Here is a 19,220-nt window from a genome sequence, read left to right on the forward strand (position 1 = left end):
TAGTAGTAGCTACTACAGCTTTTACAGAGTAGAGTAGAGTTATATGGACAGAGTAGAGTTATATGGACAAGCACAATATTGATTCAAGTAACAGGTGTTGCTCCCTCCAATTGTAGAGGCAGAGTGTTGCCAGCAGCCATCAATAACCCTCTCCATGAAGTTCACAGAATCATATAATTGTAGAGTTGGAAGAGACCACAAGGATTGTTCAGCCCAACCCTCTGCAAAGTGGGAATCTTTTGCCTAACATGAGTCTCAAACCCTGAGATTAAGAGTCTCATGCTTTACCCAGCGACAGAGCATATGCCCGCGCTGCCCAGGATGGTGGCACTCCCGAGGGGTGTGTGGCGTGGAGGGTGCCCTCCCATGCGCGGGATAGCCGCTCAGGTGCCTGGAGCAGCGCATGCGCCCTCCAGCCAGGGGCGGAGTGAGCTGACCACGGGGACAGAGCAAGCCCCTCACGGCGGCGGAGCAAGCTGCCCATGGCGAACATTCGGCGTGCCGCCTGCCCACAACTCCCAAGCCTCCCCCAGCTGTCAAAATGAAGGGGGAAGCGAGGAATGCCACCAGCAAAGTGGTGCAGCTCCTCCCCTTACCCTATGGCTCAGGGTAGGCTTGGGAGTCGCATGTGGGCAGCGTGCCGAATGTCACTCCCCCTCAGGGATGACACCCGATGCAGTTTGCCCCCACCGTACCCCCTTCCTCTGCCACTGGCTTTACCAACTGAGCTGCCCTACATGTGTCTACTCAGAAGTCTCATTGACCCCAATGGGGCTTACTCCCAGGTAAAGGATTACAGCCTCAGTCTACAGATAAAACTTGGACTCTGTGAGAGCATGAGGATCACAAAAGCTCTTGGCTAGCCTAATAATCATACTAATACAGTGGTACCTGGGGTTACATACGCTTCAGGTTACAGACGCTTCAGGTTACAAACTCCGCTAACCCAGAAATAGTACCTCGGCTTAAGAACTTTGCTTCAGGATGAGAACATAAATTGCACAGCAGCGGTGTGGCGGCAGTGGGAGGCCCCATTAGCTAAAGTGGTACCTCAGGTTAAGAACAGTTTCAGGTTAAGAACGGACCTCCAGAACGAATTAAGTACTTAACCCCAGGTACCACTGTAATAAATTTATTATTTATACCCCGCCCATCTGGCTGGGTTTCCCCACCCACTCTGGGTGGCTTTATTAATAATAATAAAGCAATGAAACATCAAACATTAAAAACTACCCTAAACAGTGCTGCCTTCAGATGTCTTCTAGAAGACAGATAGTTGTTTATTTCCTTGACATCTGATGGGTGGGCCAGCCCTGCCTGTGACTGTGAATTGTTTCCACTGTTTTTAACATTGAATTTTATTATTTTTGTTATCACACCCTGGGACCTGATGGTGCAAAGCAGGTAGCAAGTCATCAATGACAATGGTGTGCTGGTCTAAAGCATGGGTAGGCAAACTAAGGCCTGGGGGCCGGATCCGGCCCAATTGCCTTCTCAGTCTGGCCCACGGACGGTCCGGGAATCTGCATGTTTTGACATGAGTAGAATGTGTCCTTTTATTTAAAATGCATCTCTGGGTTATTTGTGGGGCATAAGAATTCATTCATTCCCCCCCCCCCAAAAAAAAATAGTCCAGCCCCCCACAAGGTCTGAGGGACAGTGGACCGGCCCCCCGCTGAAAAAGTTTGCTGACCCCTGGTCTAAAGGATGTTGTGCGACCTGTTGCATTCATCTCTTGAGCATAAAACAAGACCCTACAATAGATTAGTGAAGGTTGCACCAAGGAGGGGCCAGAGAGGAGGTAAGGGGCTCCTACTAAACCCATCCACCCCCAATTTAGGAGGAATGTGGAACAAACCACCAGGGTGTGGGCAGAGGGGTGCCTTTCCTTCCCTCCTTTCCCCCCTGCTGCTGGTCCCCCACTGCAATGTGCTGTCTACTTGGTAGATACTAACAGCACCTCTTCAGCACCGGCTATAGGTCGATATGAAATTATACAGCTTGAAATGGCTTTTCTTTCGAATTGGATGCAATTGATCCATTGCAAGATCTGAGAGGCAAGGGAGATCTACATTGCCAAAGTCAATCCAGCCGCAGCAGAGAAAACCTCTAATTGCCCTTTCTCTATTGCGCCGGCGAAGCTCTTATTTTATTTTGTTTTGCTTTCCTAAGAACCCTTAACTCGATACTGCTGACTTCTCCTCTGGGGTTTTAAGCAACAGGAGTATATGCAACTTGTGGCTGGATTAAAGGCCTTGGAACGACACAGCCCAGTTGCTCCCCCTGTCCCGGTAACATCTATTATGCAGCATACAGAATCAGTTACAGATAGGTAGCCGTGTTGGTCTGCCATAGTCAAAACAAAACAAATTCCTTCCAGTAGCACCTTAAAGACCAACTAAGTCAGTTCTTGGTATGAGCTTTCGTGTGCATGCACACTTCTTCAGATACATACAGAATCGTCAGACGTGTGAGAGTTCTCTAACTCGTGGGAGAATCAAAGTCCTCCATTTGGGAGTCAATGCTCATTGCACACAGATATATGAGAATCCTGGCTTATTCCAGGCCCAACCAGACAAGAAGTTTCTTACATGAATGCCATGAATCATCATAGTGTAAGGGAAAGCATTAGGAGGACTGGGACCCTGGGAAGAAAGAGTTCAACCCTTTCCTCAGTGGTCCCAGTGACCTCCTCCCCATCAAAGCTATTTGCACTGTGAGAGAAACCTCCATTGCCACAAATGAAGGTTTCTCTCCTAAGGCAAATAGCAGTTTGGGGTGGGGCAGAGAGTGTTTGTCACAATTGCGGCAGGAGGGAAAACAATTAAACTCTTCTTCCTGGTGGTGAATACACCACACAATTAAAGCCCATTACAGTGGTACCTTGGGTTACATACGCTTCAGGTTACATACGCTTCAGGTTACAGACTCCACTAACCCAGAAATAGTACCTTGGGTTAAGAACTTTGCTTCAGGATGAGAACAGAAATCGTGCTCCAGCGGCGCAGCAGCAGCGGGAGGCCCCATTAGCTAAAGTGGTGCTTCAGGTTAAGAACAGTTTCAGGTTAAGAACGGACCTCTGGAACGAATTAAGTACATAACCAGAGGTACCACTGTACTTTCACCAAAGAATCCTGGAAACTGTAGTTTACCGCCCCCCACAAAACTACAATTTCCAGCACCCTTAACAAACTACAACTCCCAGGACTCTTGGTTGTATATGCAGCCCCGACCCCTGCAATCCTGATACTGAATACTCCTCCCCTGACTGCTATTTACATTTTAAAAAATTAAGTGTACATTAATTGCCTTCACACAATTGGCATCATATCCACTACTGACTTAGGCTGCAGTCCTAACCACACTTCACTGGGAGCATGTCCCATAGAATTTAGTAGGACATACTTCTGAGCAGACCTAGATAGAAAGACACTATTAGGCAGCTGTTTCCATGGCCAGGAGCTCTCAAGTCTGGGTGTTGAATAAAAAAAGATAGAAAATGATTCACTGACCAAATAACTGCACCACAGTGAAAAATGCATTGGGGAGGTGCCTGTAAAATGAACTATTTACACTATTAAAGCTTATGAAGGGGAAACCATGTAACGCTGAAGTGGTGTTGTTGTGTCACTTCCTTAATTACCCTCTGGCGTTGGGTCAAGTGCTCAGATAGAGCCATGTCCCAGATGTTCCAATGTCCTCATGGCAACACATTTCCCTGCTCCTGCCTCATGTCATCAGCTGCTGTGGACAGGAGACCAGGTATTTGTACAAAGTTGTGCTTCACCAGGCTATGGAAAGAGTAGAGCTGCTCTTATTACATTTCTATCTCCACTTTCTTCCACCATAAGAACATAAGAAGGTGAGCCTGGTGGATCAAACTAATGGCTGTTCTTACAGTGGCCAACCAGATGTCTGTGGGGAACCTGAAATCAGGATTAGAGCTCAAAAGCCCTCTCCCCTTTGGTGGCTTCCAGTAACTGGTAGCCATCAATTGCCCTCTCCTTCAAAAATTTGTCTAATTCTCCATTAAAGCCATCCAAAAGGGGGCCCATCATTAACTCTTATGAGAGCATTGTGAAGTACTTTCTTTTTTAAAAAATTGTTGTTGTTGTTGTTGTTGTTGTTATTATTATTATTATTATTATTATTATTATTATTATTATTATTATCAGTTTTCCAAAAGAAAAGAAAACAAATTGTACAACATTTTCCAATTAGCATTCCGTAAGTATTCATATTCCCCTCCACCCTTCCATGGTTTCCTCAAGTTTTCTAATACTGCTACATATTACAGTCGTACCTTGGAAGCCAAACGCCTTGGATCCTGAACAAATCGGCTCCCAAACAATTGAAACCCAGAAGTGAGTGTTTCGGTTTTCGAACAATTTTCGGAAGCCGAACATTGGCCGAAGCCGAAGATGCTCCTGCAGCCAATAGAAGCCACACTTTGGTTTTTGAATGGTTCCAGGAGCCAAACGGACTCCCAGAACACATTCTGTTCGAAAAACCAAGGTACCTCTGTATCAGTATTCTAAACCAGGCATAGGCAAACTCGGCCCTCCAGATGTTTTGGGACTAATAATAATAATAAAAAAATTATATCCTGCCCTCCCCAGCCGAAGCTGGGCTCAGAGCGGCTAAGAACAGTAAAATAATACAGCATTCTAAAATCAATTCATTATAAAATCAGTTCTACAACTCCCATCATCCCTAGCTAACAGGACCAGTGGTCAGGGATGATGGGAATTGTACTCTCAAAACATGTAGAGGGCCAAATTTGCCTATGCCTGTTCTAAACCTCTCTTCTACCGTATTCTCAGATATACATTTTAGTGCTGTCCTTACTCCAAAACTGCTTGCGTTTTAACATGTTTACAATTCATATTTTTAAATAGTCTGCAAACATATTCCAATCCTCCTTCAAAACTGTCTCATCTTGCTCTCCACCTCTTGCTAATTCAGCTTATCCCATCAGTTTCAATGGCCCATCTTTTCTAGTAGGTACTGCCTCATCTCGCTGTTTTTAAACATATAATATTCTCGCTGCTGTTGTCGCATATAAGAATAAATTCCTTTGGTTTTTTGATACATCTGTCCCAGTTATCTCCAAAAGAAACGCTTCTGGTCTTTTTGGGAGAGTCCTTTTATTTGTCCTAAATCTTCCAAGATTCCGCTTCATTGGATGCCCATCAGATCAAGTGTCATGAGTGAAGGAGAACAACTATTCTCTAGCCTCTGTCTCCATGACTTCATAGATGTATCCAAGTATGCGTGAATGTGGTTTCCGGGAAGTCTCCCATACAGACAACTGACTGGACGGAGACCTGAATAGCTTCAGGAAGATGGTGGCCCCATGTGCCTTTGGACATGATTGTCAGGTGACTGCCATTTTCAACAGCAGACCTGTGTTGTTCATGCAATGTATCAGGTCACTTACAGAAAGCAACAGTCTCCATGCTAAGCTCATTGACCGATTGGGGGCTAGCTGCCACTAGGACCCTAACCAGTGTCAAAGCAATGATTCTTCAACATCAGCTTCGTTGGATTGGTCATGTTGTGCAGAAGCCTGATGATCGTCTTCCAAAGCAACTACTCTATTTTGAACTTAAAAATGGAAAGCGTAATGCTGGTGGTCAACAAAAGAAGACTCTCCCAAGTCTAAAAAAAAAAAAGAGAGAGAGTAGTATAAACACTGGGAAACACTCGCCTGAGAATCCTCCAGTTGGAGAACAGCCTTTACCAAAGGTGTCATTGACTTTGAAGACACTCAAACTCAGGATGCAAGGGAGAAACATGCTAAGAGGAAGGCACGCTTGGTAAACCCTCACCGTGATCAACTCCTGCCCAGAAACCTATGTCCCTACTGTGGAAGGACGTGTGGATCCAGAACTGGCCTCCACAGTCACCTACAGACTCACTGTTAAAACCGTGTTCATGGAAGACAATCTTACTCTGTAATGTGTGATTGCCAAAGAAGAAGGAAAAAGAGGACCCTAACTTCCAGAACTATCTCTCTTAGGACCATCTCATCTGCTCACATCCCTTTTCCCATTCATATCAGGTTTGTTAGATTGTAAGCTTGCTGGCTGAGACTGTGTTGGTTCTTCTTTTTTTAAAAAAATGTTTTATTTAAACAAAGTCTAGTGATACATTTATAAACAGAAAATGGGATAAACTACATAAACAAATATCTTACCATATAGCTCATTCCAGTAATGCACAAAACAATTCCATCTCTCTGCATACATTTTCCACCTTCCATTTTACACCTTCTCTTTTCCCAATAGCACCTATCAATTTATCCTGCGCTGCCACTTCCGACACAATTCATTAGCCATTCTCAAACAGTTGGTACATTCTGGTCTTTCCATTTTCTTACCCAAATGATTTTTTGCAGCCATTAGTAAGACAGAGACTAAAGATCTCGATCTCTTCTTCATCTCACTTTCAACCAAGTTAAGACAAAATCAACAAAACAGTAGGTCTTCCTATAATACCTGCTACATCTGAAATGCACTGTGAAATTGTTCTCCAGCAAGTTGTAGCAAATGGGCATGCAACAACACACAAGGGCAGCACATCCCATTTTGCCACCCGAGGCAGAATTAGATCACAGCAGCAACTCACACAGAGACACAATGGACAACCTCTTTTGAGGGGAGGCGATTCTCCCTGGTTGCTGCATGGGGAGTTATTGCATGATCAGAATTAAACACACCCCAGCATTAGCTACCCAGATATAACATCTCGGATTCACAAACCAGGTGACCATATTCTGTCCCTTTCTGACCTCAGAAGCAGAACAATACTGAGTGTTGCGGTTTATTATTGTGCTGGCAAAGCAACTGGCCTTTATTACATACTGGAATCAAATTAGAGGTGCTGTTTTTGTACTGCTTTCTTCATTTATTTTATGTGGGAGAATGGCGACCATGGCTTGGTGGAGAAATTTATTTTTATTTAAAAAGCACACTTACTATAAATTATAAAACAGATATTAAAACTAATTTCCAGTTAATGCTCGACTCTAGCCATCAGAAACTTAGCCAAAACCGAAAGATCTTGCAAAATCATCATTATTTTTGTTGTTGTTGTCATTGTTTTATTAACGTTTTATTGCAAACAAATATTTTCCTCTTCCCCATTTCCATCCTTTCCCAAGCTATCTCCTACATGGACATCCCACACAATTTTGAAAGTGTCCAGTGATGGACTGGAATCCAGTCAATAGTAACAACTTCAATGCTACCATGCCCTCTCCTCATTCTCAAGCCCACTACACCTGCTTCTTAGCTGATCCCAACTCCCCACCTGAACCTAACCCCTTTCACACTCTGTATATGAACTCCTGACCAAAACGCTGACAAGGAGAAAAGATAAAGAATGGGGGAAATATGGCAGAAGGAGAGGGAGGGAGAGGTGGCAACTCTAATCAGAGAACGCTGGACAGTGAAACAGACTCAGGAGGTGATGAATTCTCCTTCACTGGAGGTTTTTAACCAGAGGCTGGATGACCACATGTCAGGGGCATGTTAGCCGTGCTTCTAGCATTTCAGGGGGTTGGACTAGATGATCCTTGGGGTCCCTTCCCACTCTACAATTCTCTGATTCTCTGTCTACAGAAACCCTACAACTCACGGTAGCATCAGCTTACCACCTCTACGCAAAAGAACCCGCATAGTGTAGTGCGGTTAGAAATCTGACAAGCATGTATCATGTTGTCATTTAGGCAAGCACTGGAGACATTTTTAATGCTTAAGAAGGCTTTCCCTGAAGTCTGCCCCAGTCATTTCATGGAATAATAATTGCACACTTGTTTTTAATTGCACCAAGTTTGTAATATTTTGTTTGTTGTTGTTTTTTTATCTTATTCTGTTGTGTGCCATTTTGGTTACTTTGCGTTGCGATGATCTGCAAATAAATATATGCATGATAAATAAATTTTGTTGTTGTTTAGTCGTTTAGTCGTGTCCGACTCTTCGTGACCCCATGGACCAGAGCACGCCAGGCACTCCTGTCTTCCACGATAAATGAATAGCAGATCACATTTCAAATATGCCATCTGTTAAGACTTAAAATGGTGAAAGGCTGAACAAATCCCCAAGAACTGGTTTGCCTATGATAGGTCAAAAAGGTAAAGGACCCCTGGATGGTTAAGTCCAGTCTAAGGCGACTATGGGGTTGCGGCCCTCATCTCGCTTTCAGGCCGAAGGAGCCGCCGTTTGTCCACAGACAGCTTTCCGGGTCATGTGGCCAGCATGACTAAACCACTTCTGGAGCAACGAGGCACCGTGACGAAAACCAGAGCGCACGGAAATGCCATTTACCATCCCACCACAGCGGTACCTATCTATCTACTTGCACTGGTGTGCTTTCGAACTGCTAGGTTGGCAGGAGCTGGAACAGAGCAATGGGAGCTCACCATGTCGAGTGGATTCGAACCGCTGATCTCCAACTGATCAGCAAGCGCCACCCACTCCCCCTATGCCTATGATAGTAACATAGAAAGCTGCCTTACATGGTGTCTGACCCAAGGCTTTTTTTTCAGCTGTTCCGGCACCTCTCAGGTGAGTGCCATTGCCATTCTAAGACAATGAGGGAGGTGTTAATTGTTCTGGCACCTAGAAAAATACCACTGTCTGACCATTACTCCATTGTGCCCGGTATTGTCTATGCCAGGGGTCAGCAAGCTTTTTCAGCAGGGGGCCAGTCCACTGTCCCTCAGACCTTGTGGGGGGCTGGACTATATATTTTTTTTTTAAAAAAATGAACGAATTCCTATGCCCCACAAATAACCCAGAGATGCATTTTAAATAAAAGCACACATTCTACTCATGTGAAAACATCAGGCAGCCCCCCGCCCAAAATAACCCAGAGATGCATTTTAAATAAAAGGACACATTCTACTCATGTATAAAAACACGCTGATTCCTGGATCGTCCGCGGGCTGGATTTAGAAGGCGATTGGGCCGGATCCGGCCCCCTGGCCTTAGTTTGCCTACCCATGGTCTATAAAGGTAAAGATAAAGGTACCCCTGACCATTAGGTCCAGTTGTGACCGACTCTGGGGTTGCGGTGCTCATCTCACTTTATTGGCCAAGAGAGCTGGTGTACAGCTTCCAGGTCATGTGGCCAGCATGACTAAGCCGCTTCTGGCAAACCAGAGCAGTGCACGGAAATGCCGTTTACCTTCCCGCTGGAGCGGTACCTTTTTATCTACTTGCACTTTGATGTGGTTTTGAACTGCTAGGTTGATAGGAGCAGGGACCGAGCAATGGTAGCTCACCTCGTCATGGGGATTCGAACCGCTGACCTTCTGATTGGCAAGTCCTAGGCTCTGTGGTTTAACCCACAGCGCCACCCACTTCCGTCCCATGTCTATGCCAACTGGCAAAGTCTTTCCAGGATTCCAGACTCGGTACATTCACAGCCCTAACTGGAGATGGGAGGAAATGGCACTGGGACATTCTGCATGCAAAGCAGATGTTCTGGCACTGAGCTATAGCCCTCCCCCGGTGTCCAGTGCCAATTCCAGAGCCACAGTTTCAGGTGTACCCTGTTAGTGTTTAAGATTACCTATGGGCACGTGCAGCTTGCCTTTCCTTCATCACCAAGCAAGGAAATACTTTGCATCCCTGCTTGTCTGGAAGTACAAAGCTTCCAAGGCAGATGGCAGAGCTGCCTTATAGGCCTGAACGCCGGCATCTCTCTTTTTTAGAAATTAAGCATTTGCCCACACACCACTTGACAGCAGACAACGCAGTCCAAAAAATATATATGCCTGGAAAATTTATAGCTTATGCAGAAGTTCTCAAACCGCGGCCCGTTCGCTCCATTCCAGTGGTCCATGGAAAGCTTGCAGAACTGTGAAAGAATCACAGAATCATAGAGTTGAAAGGGCCACCCAAGGATCATCTAGTCCAACCCCCTGCAATGCAGGAATCTCAGCTAAAGCATCCATGGCAGATGGCCATCCAATCTCTTCTTAAAACCCACCAAGGACGGAGAGTCCACAACATAGATGTCTGCCCCCCCCCAATTCCAAGCATGTGCTCTACCACTGAGCTATGGCCTGCTCATAGCTGCGAGTGTTGTCGTTTAAATCTAGCTTGGGCTCCTCCTGTGCCTGAAAAAAACAGCTTGGTGCTTATGAATCACATACTTTTTACGGTATGGAGATATAAACATCATGGCCTGCTAATTTTGGAGCATCGAATCGATGTTTTACATCGTTGATTGGGATCGGTGGGGAGATGGCAATTAGCATCGCCACTTGATTGGGGCGGGGGGGGGGGAATCCAGCCTAGGCTGGGCGCGTGGCTTTAACAGCAGCCGAAGAGCTGGCGAAGCTTTTAAGGAGAAAAGTCATTGGTGGAGGAGAGGATTCATCGACAGCTACTAGCCATGATAGCTCTGCCCTGCCTCCACAGCTGGAAGCAACAATGTTTCTGGATAGCAGTTGCTGAAAACCACAGAACTGCCGCTGCGCTCGAATCCTGCCTACTGGTTTTCCCACGGATATCTGGGAAAACAGGGTGCTTAACTAAATGGGGCATCCTGCATAATCAATCACAAGACCCGGTGCACACATACCATTGAAATGGCGATGCCCATCAACTTTGGGGAAACCTGATCCCCTCAAATATTTTAATGGGGGTACCGCAGAGACCTCAGCCCCTAGGAGTTAACTCCTATGCAATGGCCTGATCCAGCTTCTCATGTGCTTACGAAGCAGTCTGCCTCCACCCTCCGCTCAATTCCCCGTTAAAGGCACAGGCGGCGCGGCTGGGCTTTTGTTTTTTTAAAGTTGGCAACCTCCGCACCAACTCGGTACTTTCCGATTCTGACTGCATACGGCTCGGGGTTTTTTTTTCTTTGAGCAACACCTCCCCGCGAAAAAAATAAAAACAACGCACAGAGATACGCACACCAACGGCTGCTTTAACTCCTCCTCCTCTCCCCCCCCCCGCCGATCTTTGCCCGCCCCCAAACCAAAGCTCCCTCCACTGGCTGTGATCGGCGCTGCGCGCACCGAGCAGGGCGCACGGAGTAGGAAGCGCCAGCAAAGACGCGCGACTTTGGTGCGTTTGGGAAACAAAAAGCGGGCGGGCGAGAAAGCGCGCACCCGCCTCCCTCCCGGGGGAGCCATGCCTTTAAATGCTGGGGGCTGAGCGCTCGCCGGGGACTCCAGCGCCCGCCTCGCTCTCTCCAGCCACCCGCTCCGGCTCCCGCTTGTTGCTCAGGCCGGCTGGCGAGGCGGGCGCGCAGCCGGAGCGCACAGCGCGGCGACCATGAGCCACCTGCGGCCGGGCTGAGCTGGAGGGGGGAAGCCACAACTCTCTGTTGGCTGTTGCTCCCCTCCAAGGGGGGACGAATAAAATCCCTCCAGCCTCCAGGAACCAGGCGGACTAACCGGCTCCCCAGGAGCCTCGCAGCAGCGCCGTCGCTTGGTAAGTTTCCAGCGCCGTCGCCACCAGCAGCAGCCGCTCTCCGGACGGAGGAGGAGGAATAGGAGGAGCGGGGGAAGGTATGGGGAGTGGATCAGGTGACGGGAGCCAGGCACACCTGGGCTGATCTCCGGCTTGTTTGTGCAGAGAAGGTGGCGGGAGAGGTGAGTGGCTGGCTGCTCGCGTCTCTCTCGGGCTGTAGCTGGGCAACCTGGTGGCCGCCGGCGGCACCCCGCCCCTCCTTTCCCTCCCCTCCCCCATCCCACCCCCCAAAAAACTTTGATCGCTGGAGGAAGAATGTGATGGAGGAGCGCGAGGGGGAGCGCAGCTCGCGGAGAAAAAGATCCCGCTGGGAAAACTCACCCGCGATTCGATAAATAAACTAAGGTGGCCGGCAACTGGGCTGGGCTTTCAGCGTGTTCTCCAGCAAACACGCCCTTTAAGACCAACAGCCTCGTAGGCAAAGTGAGCCCAGACGTGGAGTGGCATTTTAAGGCTTTGGTTATCCTTCGGGTGCTTTCCAAATCAATTCGGGAAGAGGCGCTTCAGTAACGCTGTAAGAGTCCCGTTTGCATTTTTATATATATATATATAAACGCTGATTGGAGAATGTGTGTCTTGCACCTTAAGAGTCCTAAACGTTTGGAATGAAGTCTTACTGAATGAAATTGGACTTCATTCTCTCATTAAGAGCGTACGCTGGTGGCCTTTGACAAGGGGCTGATCCAACGTCAGCCTCTCCTCGGCAATATGGAGAGAATGGCCTACCTTCCTGGGTTGTCCGATGAACTGATTAGCTTATGGTGGTCCATGCCAGTAGTACCTAATTAGCTAAGTCCTGTGGACCCCGTTTTTCAAAAGCCAAGCCATGGACCCCCTACTTTTGATTTTTTTTATGTATTTCTTGGGTAGTTTTGTTATGTGAATAGTACCACAGTCCCTCCTGTGTGGGTTATGCGAACTCCCAGTTGGGAACCACTGGTGTATGGGAAGTGCTTTGGAGACTCTGGAAGAAATGCAGAATTTTAATACTGGCATTTAATTGCCATTTCTACTGCTGCTTATTTTTTCATGCCCTTATCTGCTCTTCAGAGACATAGGAAACTGCCTGGGATGGTTTGGTCATCTAGGTCAGTATCATTTACAGCAACTGGCAGGGGACTTTGCTACCCATCCTGTAGATACCAGGGACTGATCCTGAGACCTGAGGTGCTTGTCCACTGAGCAGTTGCCCTTCTTCTGTCTAGCCACTGTCAGAAGTGGGATGATGAAGCAGGCAGATGGGCCTCTGCCTGATCCAGTAGCATCCTTCTGATGCTCTTACTAGAAAGGGCATAAGTGATGGAAGGGGCCACCCCTGTGAATTTTGAGAATCCCTCAGGATCAAACTCCCAGCAAGAGCAGCATTTTCATCTTGGGTCCCTTCAGCACTGCTCGGCCTTCTCACAGGAGTGGGCCGATGGAATGATGCAGACATCAAACTCTGTGCAGCAAGAGTCAAAGTGAGATTTTGCTCGCAAGTGTGCCTGGGGCTGGAGCCTGAAACTTACCCTGCCTTGCCTCTGACCGTATGGAGAGCTGATCATCGTCTCTAACCTCTAGCCTTGCTATGTTCTATGGTCCCCCTGGGTTTCTGAGGCCTTGCCAGAGCCTGGTATTGATCAGTCTTTGAAATAAGCCAGGCACATTTTGTACCTGGCTTCTATTGGCCACTTGTGACCAAGTGAAGATGCCTGGGTGCTTGACATCTCCACCACCTGGAGGTGCATGTCTGGGGATCCTTGGGTCTTGATTGTTTCCACACACGAGCAACACATCTTGTAGAATTCAATCAGTTCTATTTTATCTCTGCAATCGGAATGAATTTCAAGAACCAAAATGCCTTTTTCTGTGCAGCCTGAGCAGGAGCAGTGAACAACATTCGAGTTAACTGTTGTCTTCACTTATCCCACCCAACTGCCCTGCCCACACTTGTGAAGGATATTCTTATGTTATGAATGGTCCATGTCACCATTAAGAAAAAGAGGCCAGAATAGGCTAATATATATGTGGACTGTCCCTGGATCAAGTGACTTTTCTTCTTGAAGTTCAAGGTTGTCATCTGAACTAGCCAGGTATTTAATTGAGAATCAATCACAGCCAGTCCTTCATTTGAAAAATTAGAGCAGTCTTTTCCCAAAATGCAAACTAGGCATTCCATTTTGGTGACTGCAACCCTGGTTTAAGGAGACATTTGGCACTTAGCTATCCGACTTTCTAACACTGGCTATTGGTGCTTGCCACAGGGCCCAAAAAACCCCAACAACAACTGACTGCAAGCCTAGCTTTGTAATGCAGTAGAACCTTTTTGCTTTGTGGAACTGCTCCAGAGCTCCTCTTCCAGAGCTTGCGTCTGGTGGTGCTATGGGAAGTAGGAACAAAGGGTTGTTTTCTTTTGGCGACTTGGTTGTTGTGGGTTTTGCTTTGACTCCCAGGTTCTTTAAATAAATTGCTCAGGTTTATGGCTAGCAGCCCTTGTCCTTTTTGGTTCCTCTCCTTGCTCTGATAGCTTCTTCCCTCCTCTTTAGATGTAGGTGGTTCGTTAAGATTAAGGAGCCTGTCCCTTTGCTCCTGTTACTCTATAGCAGGGTTTCCCAAACTTGGATGTCCAGCTGGTTTTAGACTACAACTCCCATCACCCCTAGCTAAGCAGGACCAGTGGTCAGCGATGATGGGATTTGTAGTTCAAAAACCACTGGAGAGACCTAAGTTTGTGAAACCGTTCTATAGGGATGAGTACACTGTGGCCCTCTGGACATTCCTGGACTGCAACTCCCATCACCCTTGATCACTGGGACTGATGGTAGTTGGAGTCCAGAGGGCCACAGCTTTGCCAACTTTGTTATCAAGCAGTGTTTCCCAAACCCAGGTCTTCAGGTGTTTTGGGACTACAATTCACATCATCCCTTGCTAGTTAGAAATGGTGGGAGTTGTTCAAAAATTGTTAGGGACCCAGGTTTTGGCAACACTGCTATAAAGTAACATGGCATGCTGATATTATCTCATTTAGCAACAATGAAATTGAGACAAGTATCCTCTCAAAGTTCATCCTTCCCAAAGAGTAGCAAATGATTTGGTGGGCGGGGGTAGGTGGAAGGGAGGATAATCATGGCAGCGGTTGCCTTGTCTTTTCTTTTACCACATTTGATACAAAAAAATTGACATTAAACAACTCCAACGAAACCTGCAGAGTGTTGCATGTGTGCATCAGTCACATATAAGGAGGAAAATCTGAGCGGGGACACTGTCAAATAACTGAATCATAGGGTGCAATGCCAAGACTTCAGCTGCCCATAGCTTCTCTATAAGCAAGCAGCTGGTGGTCTGACATCAGCATCACTTCTGTTTACATAGCTGATATATGGGAGACATCCCTTGTCAAAGCAGCCGGGTTTAATTTGGCCTCCTTCTGCATTGTGTTAAGTGCTTGCTTTGTGTGCTCTTCAGCCAAGGCAGCAACCCTAGGCAGGTGGCAAAGTGGTACCCTTTCAGGCTCTCACCTGTTCTGTGATGTCTAGTCCTTCCTGTTCCTGTTGTAGATTCATCCCATGTCCCTCGGTGTGGTGTAGTGGTTAAGAGCGGTAGACTCGTAGTCTGGTGAACCGGGTTCACATCTCGCTCCTCCACATGCAGAAGCTGGGTGACCTTGGGCTAGTCACTCTTCTCTGAAATCTCTCAGCCTCACTCACCTCACTCACCTGTTTGTTGTGGGGGAGGAAGGGAAAGGAGAATGTCAGCCGCTTTGAGGCTCCTTTGGGTAGTGATAAAGTGGGATATCAAAGCCAAACTCTTCTTCTCTCTGTTGCATTGCAACTCCCTCCTCTTCTAACAGGTGGGGAAACTTCTTGTTACCTGAGCTCCCTTTCCCAGCATCCTTTGCACCATGTGATACTTCCTTAAGTCTGTTTCCTGCTACAGTTGGAACTGGCTCAAAATGCTGATTGGAGACACACACACACACACACACACACACACACACACACACACACACCCTATAGTTTCCAAACCGATATGCATCTCATCCTACACACCCCATGTTTTCTGTAGCAACCCCTCTTGGCTGCTCATTGTGTTCCTTTGCACCATGTCTTCTTAATGTGGTCTTAGGGAGCCTAGATGAGGCATTGAAATGCCAAGCATCAGCTGAGATGTGTGTGTATGTGTGTGTGTGATAATTATGGGGATTGCAGCAAACAGATGGGGGGATGAGACCCTCTCCACTCCTGCTGAGGTCTTTAGCAAAATCCCTTTTCTAGCCTTGGTGTTTGCTGGGAAGGGGAATCCACCCCCAGCCTCTTCCCACCCCCCCACCCCGCACAACTGATGCTTGTTACATTTTTATAAAAACAGCCGTTTCAGCACAAAGACATATTTAACATCCTGCCTAGTTCAAGCCTGAAATATCTTTCTTCAACAACTCTGTTCTGTGCATAACCAAAAATATTTCTTCCTCTGTCAGTTGTTTGCTCTTTTGTTTTTCCCTCCCCATTCTCTTTAGACTTGCCTGTGCAGTATGGGGAGCTTTTATCCTGTTCTGCAGGTACATTTCCAGATCAAGGGGTTAGGGGTGGTGCTCAGCCACCTACACACAAGTGTTAAAGCAAATGCTTTGCATGTCTAAGATCTCTGGTGCAACCGCTGGCATTTCTGCTTAAGAAATCTCAAGTAGCAGAGCTGCAAAAGATCCTTGGCTTTAGGCCCTACAGAGCTGCTGTTTGTCAGGGTGGAGGTGCCCTGGGTTTAAATGGTCCGGTCCGGTATAGGTTGGACCTGAGAGTGATCACTAAGCAGTGTAGGGAGGGCAGAAGCAGATGGTGGATTTAGACACCCAAGGCTGCAGCTCCCAGGGGCTCATTTTCATCAAGGAGGGGTGGAAGTTGGGGGTCAAGTTACACAAAAGAGTCTCTTACTTTTCGACATGTGTATGATTGCTAGATTTGCGGTTGTTAAGCTCAGGCAGTCCAGCTGATTTTGCTGGACTAAAACCTGCCCCAGCCAGCAGGCCCAATGGTCAGGGATGCTGCAAACTGTAGTCTAGCATCAACTGGAGGGCAACAGGTTCCCCCATGCCTGAAGTAGAAACACTGGAGAGGATGTAACATGGGGGGGGAGCTCAGGCTTGGTGGCGGCCAAATGTGGCCCTCCATGTCTTTCAACCTGGCCCTCAGGGCTCTCTCTAGAGCACCAGCCCAGCTTCATGCCCTCATGGGGTGGTTTTGCCTAGCTGGAATGTCTCCTTGAATAACACCTCTTTCTTGGCTGGATGGAGAAGCAAATGCAGAAACTCACCGACTGGATAAGGGTAAAATTCGCACCCATTGCCCTGCTCTCTTTTGCCTCTGGCCCTGTCCGTTGCTAGCATGTGGCCCCTGAAATGTTGCCCAGAAAGAACCCTTGGGTTGGAAAAGATCTCCCACTTTCCCCTCTAAGAGTTGCAGTATTGTGATAAATGGCCATGCAGTTCTGCAACCTGTGAAGCAAGGGACGAGTTTTGGGGGATTCTCTTTTGGGGATTCCACCTGCACTAATGCCTCTGTTGGTTTTTTCCTTCAGCAGGCATGGGGAACCAAGTGGAGAAGCTGACACACTTAAACTACAAGGAGGTTCCCACCACAGACCCGACGGGCATGGACAGGGATGAGGGCCCCCGGATTGGGGTCTCCTACATATTTTCTAACGACGACGATGACGTGGAGCCTCAGCACGACTCCGTGGCGCCCGACCTCGGCGGAGAGCACCCCACGTCTCAGCCGTATGACCCCCGCCTTCACGAAGTGGAATGTTCCATCTATTACCGCGACGAGTGCATATACCAGAAAAGCTTCTCTGGGGATGTGCCGACATCCGACGGGGTGGAAGGAGGAGGAGGAGGGGGCCACCTGGCCACCTACACCCCAGAAAACCTTTTGAACCGGTGCAAGCCTGGGGACGTGGTGGAGTTTGTCTGCCAGGCCCAGTACCCTCACTGGGTGGTCTACGTTGGGGATTTCCAAGTCGTGCACCTGCACCGGTTGGAGGTAGTGAACAGCTTTCTAACCGACGCCAGCCAGGGCAGGCGGGGACGTATTGCTAACCAGCTGTACCACTACAAGCCGCTGAGCCCGGCCACGGTGGTGCGGAACGCCCTGGACCAGGTGGGCTGCAAGGACCGGGACCTCAGCTGGAGGAACTCGGAGTGCTTTGCCGCCTGGTGCCGCTACGGCAAGCGTGAGTTCAAAATCGGTGGCGAGCTGCGGATAGGCAAGCAGCCCTACCGCTTGCAGATCCAGCTGGGGGAGAAGCGCAGCCACACGCTGGAATTCCAGAGTCTGGAGGACCTCATCATGGAGAAGAGGAGGAACGACCAGATCGGGAAGGTGGCCGTCCTCCAAGAACTCTCCAGCCACCTGCAGCCGGCCGAAGACGCCGACAGCAAGGATCCCGGGGCCCAGACAGCCAACGAGTAAGCGGGGCTTGCACCGCTGGGCCCAGCCTGGGTGATGGATTAAAACTGAAGGCGGAGAAACTGAGCTGTTATAAGCCCCTCTGGGCTGCTTCAGGGCAGCTTCACTCCAATCACATGTGAAGGGAAGTGTGTGTGGGGGGGAAGCTGATTAAGTGTCTGTGCTTTAGCACTTAACTCCTTCCGCGCTTGGTAGAACCAGCAACTTTACTTTTTTATTTTGTTTTGTTTTTTGGTCAATGGTTAAAACTCAGGGAGATCTTCCTTCCTCTCTGTTCTGGCACGGTTTTCTCTTCCCCCAGCCGGCTCCAAGTCTGTGCTTTTAGCTCCTGCAGCTTTAAAATTGGGTGAAGTCCAGTGGCTCTGGGCTACATGATTAAAATGCAGAGCCAGAAAGTTCCCCTCTGCTGTCTGTTTTCCCCCCTCCTTTACCTCCTAGTTTGCATTGGCATTTCTGGAATCTATTTCAGTCCTGGCCTCCCCAAACTCCCCTGCCCCCATCCCTCCAAGGATCTAATGGCTAAATCACTGTTAACGCTGTAGAATGGGGTTGTTGGCCTGTTTGCATTGGCTCCTTAATAAAGAGAAGCCATCCTTTGGAAGGCTGTGGGATGGAGGTTCCTGGGTCCCCTCTGTGGGATCTCTGAAAGGAGCCCTTGTTATTAGACTCCTGCTCCCATCATCCCTGCTCATTGGCCATGTTGGCTGGGGGACGATGGGTGTTGGAGTCCTTCGACACTTAGAGGGCTACTGGTTCCGCATCCCTGGTGTAGGAGGACAGTTGCAACTTCTTTTCACTTTTAACCAAGGAGCCTAAAATATGTTGGCAGAAAGTTGGCTGCTGTTTCCTGGTAGCAGGGCAGATTTCCTTTGGGTGCTACTGAAATGGTTGGCAAAGCTTTTGCTTGAATTCTGTTGAGCCATATGACCCACTTATAATATATCTCACGGGCCAGGTTTTTTTTTTGGGGGGGGGGGGGAAATCATACTATTTTGGTGGCAGTGGGAGAAGGGTTAAATCCACGTGGCACCATTGGGATGTGAATTGGCTTCACAGCCACATCATGTTTGGGCACATCTATGTTATTGCAAAATGTGAATTAATTCTACACAATTTAATTGCACACTAGGAACTGATAGCTCCCCCCACTTTTTTTAAGGTCTCTGGGTCCAAAATTTCTGGGTTTGCATGACAGTTGGCTTGGAGGGCAGAAATACCCTGATTTAATTGCTTTTGGAGATCAGGTTCTTAGTGATTTGGAAGAAACTGGTTGTCTCGATCAGTTTAT

General features: G+C 47.9%; 1 protein-coding gene and 1 long non-coding RNA gene across 7 annotated transcripts; one reads left to right on the forward strand and one right to left on the reverse strand.

Moving 5' to 3' along the window:
• Nucleotides 1-1,701: 1,701 nt before the first annotated feature.
• Nucleotides 1,702-11,495, reverse strand: LOC309349131. Its single transcript, XR_014159744.1, has 4 exons — nt 11,417-11,495; nt 3,406-3,471; nt 2,440-2,645; nt 1,702-2,298 (listed from the first exon to the last, which is right to left on the reverse strand). It is a non-coding gene; the product is annotated as an uncharacterized lncRNA (long non-coding RNA).
• Nucleotides 11,063-18,552, forward strand: LRATD2 (LRAT domain containing 2). Of its 6 annotated transcripts, none has more exons than XM_081874720.1 (2): nt 11,063-11,084; nt 17,043-18,552. In XM_081874720.1, the coding sequence occupies exon 2, from the start codon at nt 17,048-17,050 to the stop codon at nt 17,933-17,935; it is 888 nt and encodes a 295-aa protein (XP_081730846.1). In that variant the 5' UTR covers nt 11,063-11,084; nt 17,043-17,047; the 3' UTR covers nt 17,936-18,552. The 6 variants fall into 6 exon arrangements, with proteins under 6 accessions (XP_081730846.1, XP_081730842.1, XP_081730845.1 ...); XM_081874716.1 differs by lacking the exon at nt 11,063-11,084 and adding an exon at nt 11,092-11,453; XM_081874719.1 differs by lacking the exon at nt 11,063-11,084 and adding an exon at nt 11,092-11,453 and having other exon boundaries at nt 17,046-18,552.
• Nucleotides 18,553-19,220: the final 668 nt, after the last annotated feature.

Source organism: Podarcis erhardii, assembly GCF_964252035.2.
Source record: "Podarcis erhardii genome assembly, chromosome: 8".
Taxonomy (NCBI): Eukaryota; Metazoa; Chordata; class Lepidosauria; order Squamata; family Lacertidae; genus Podarcis; species Podarcis erhardii.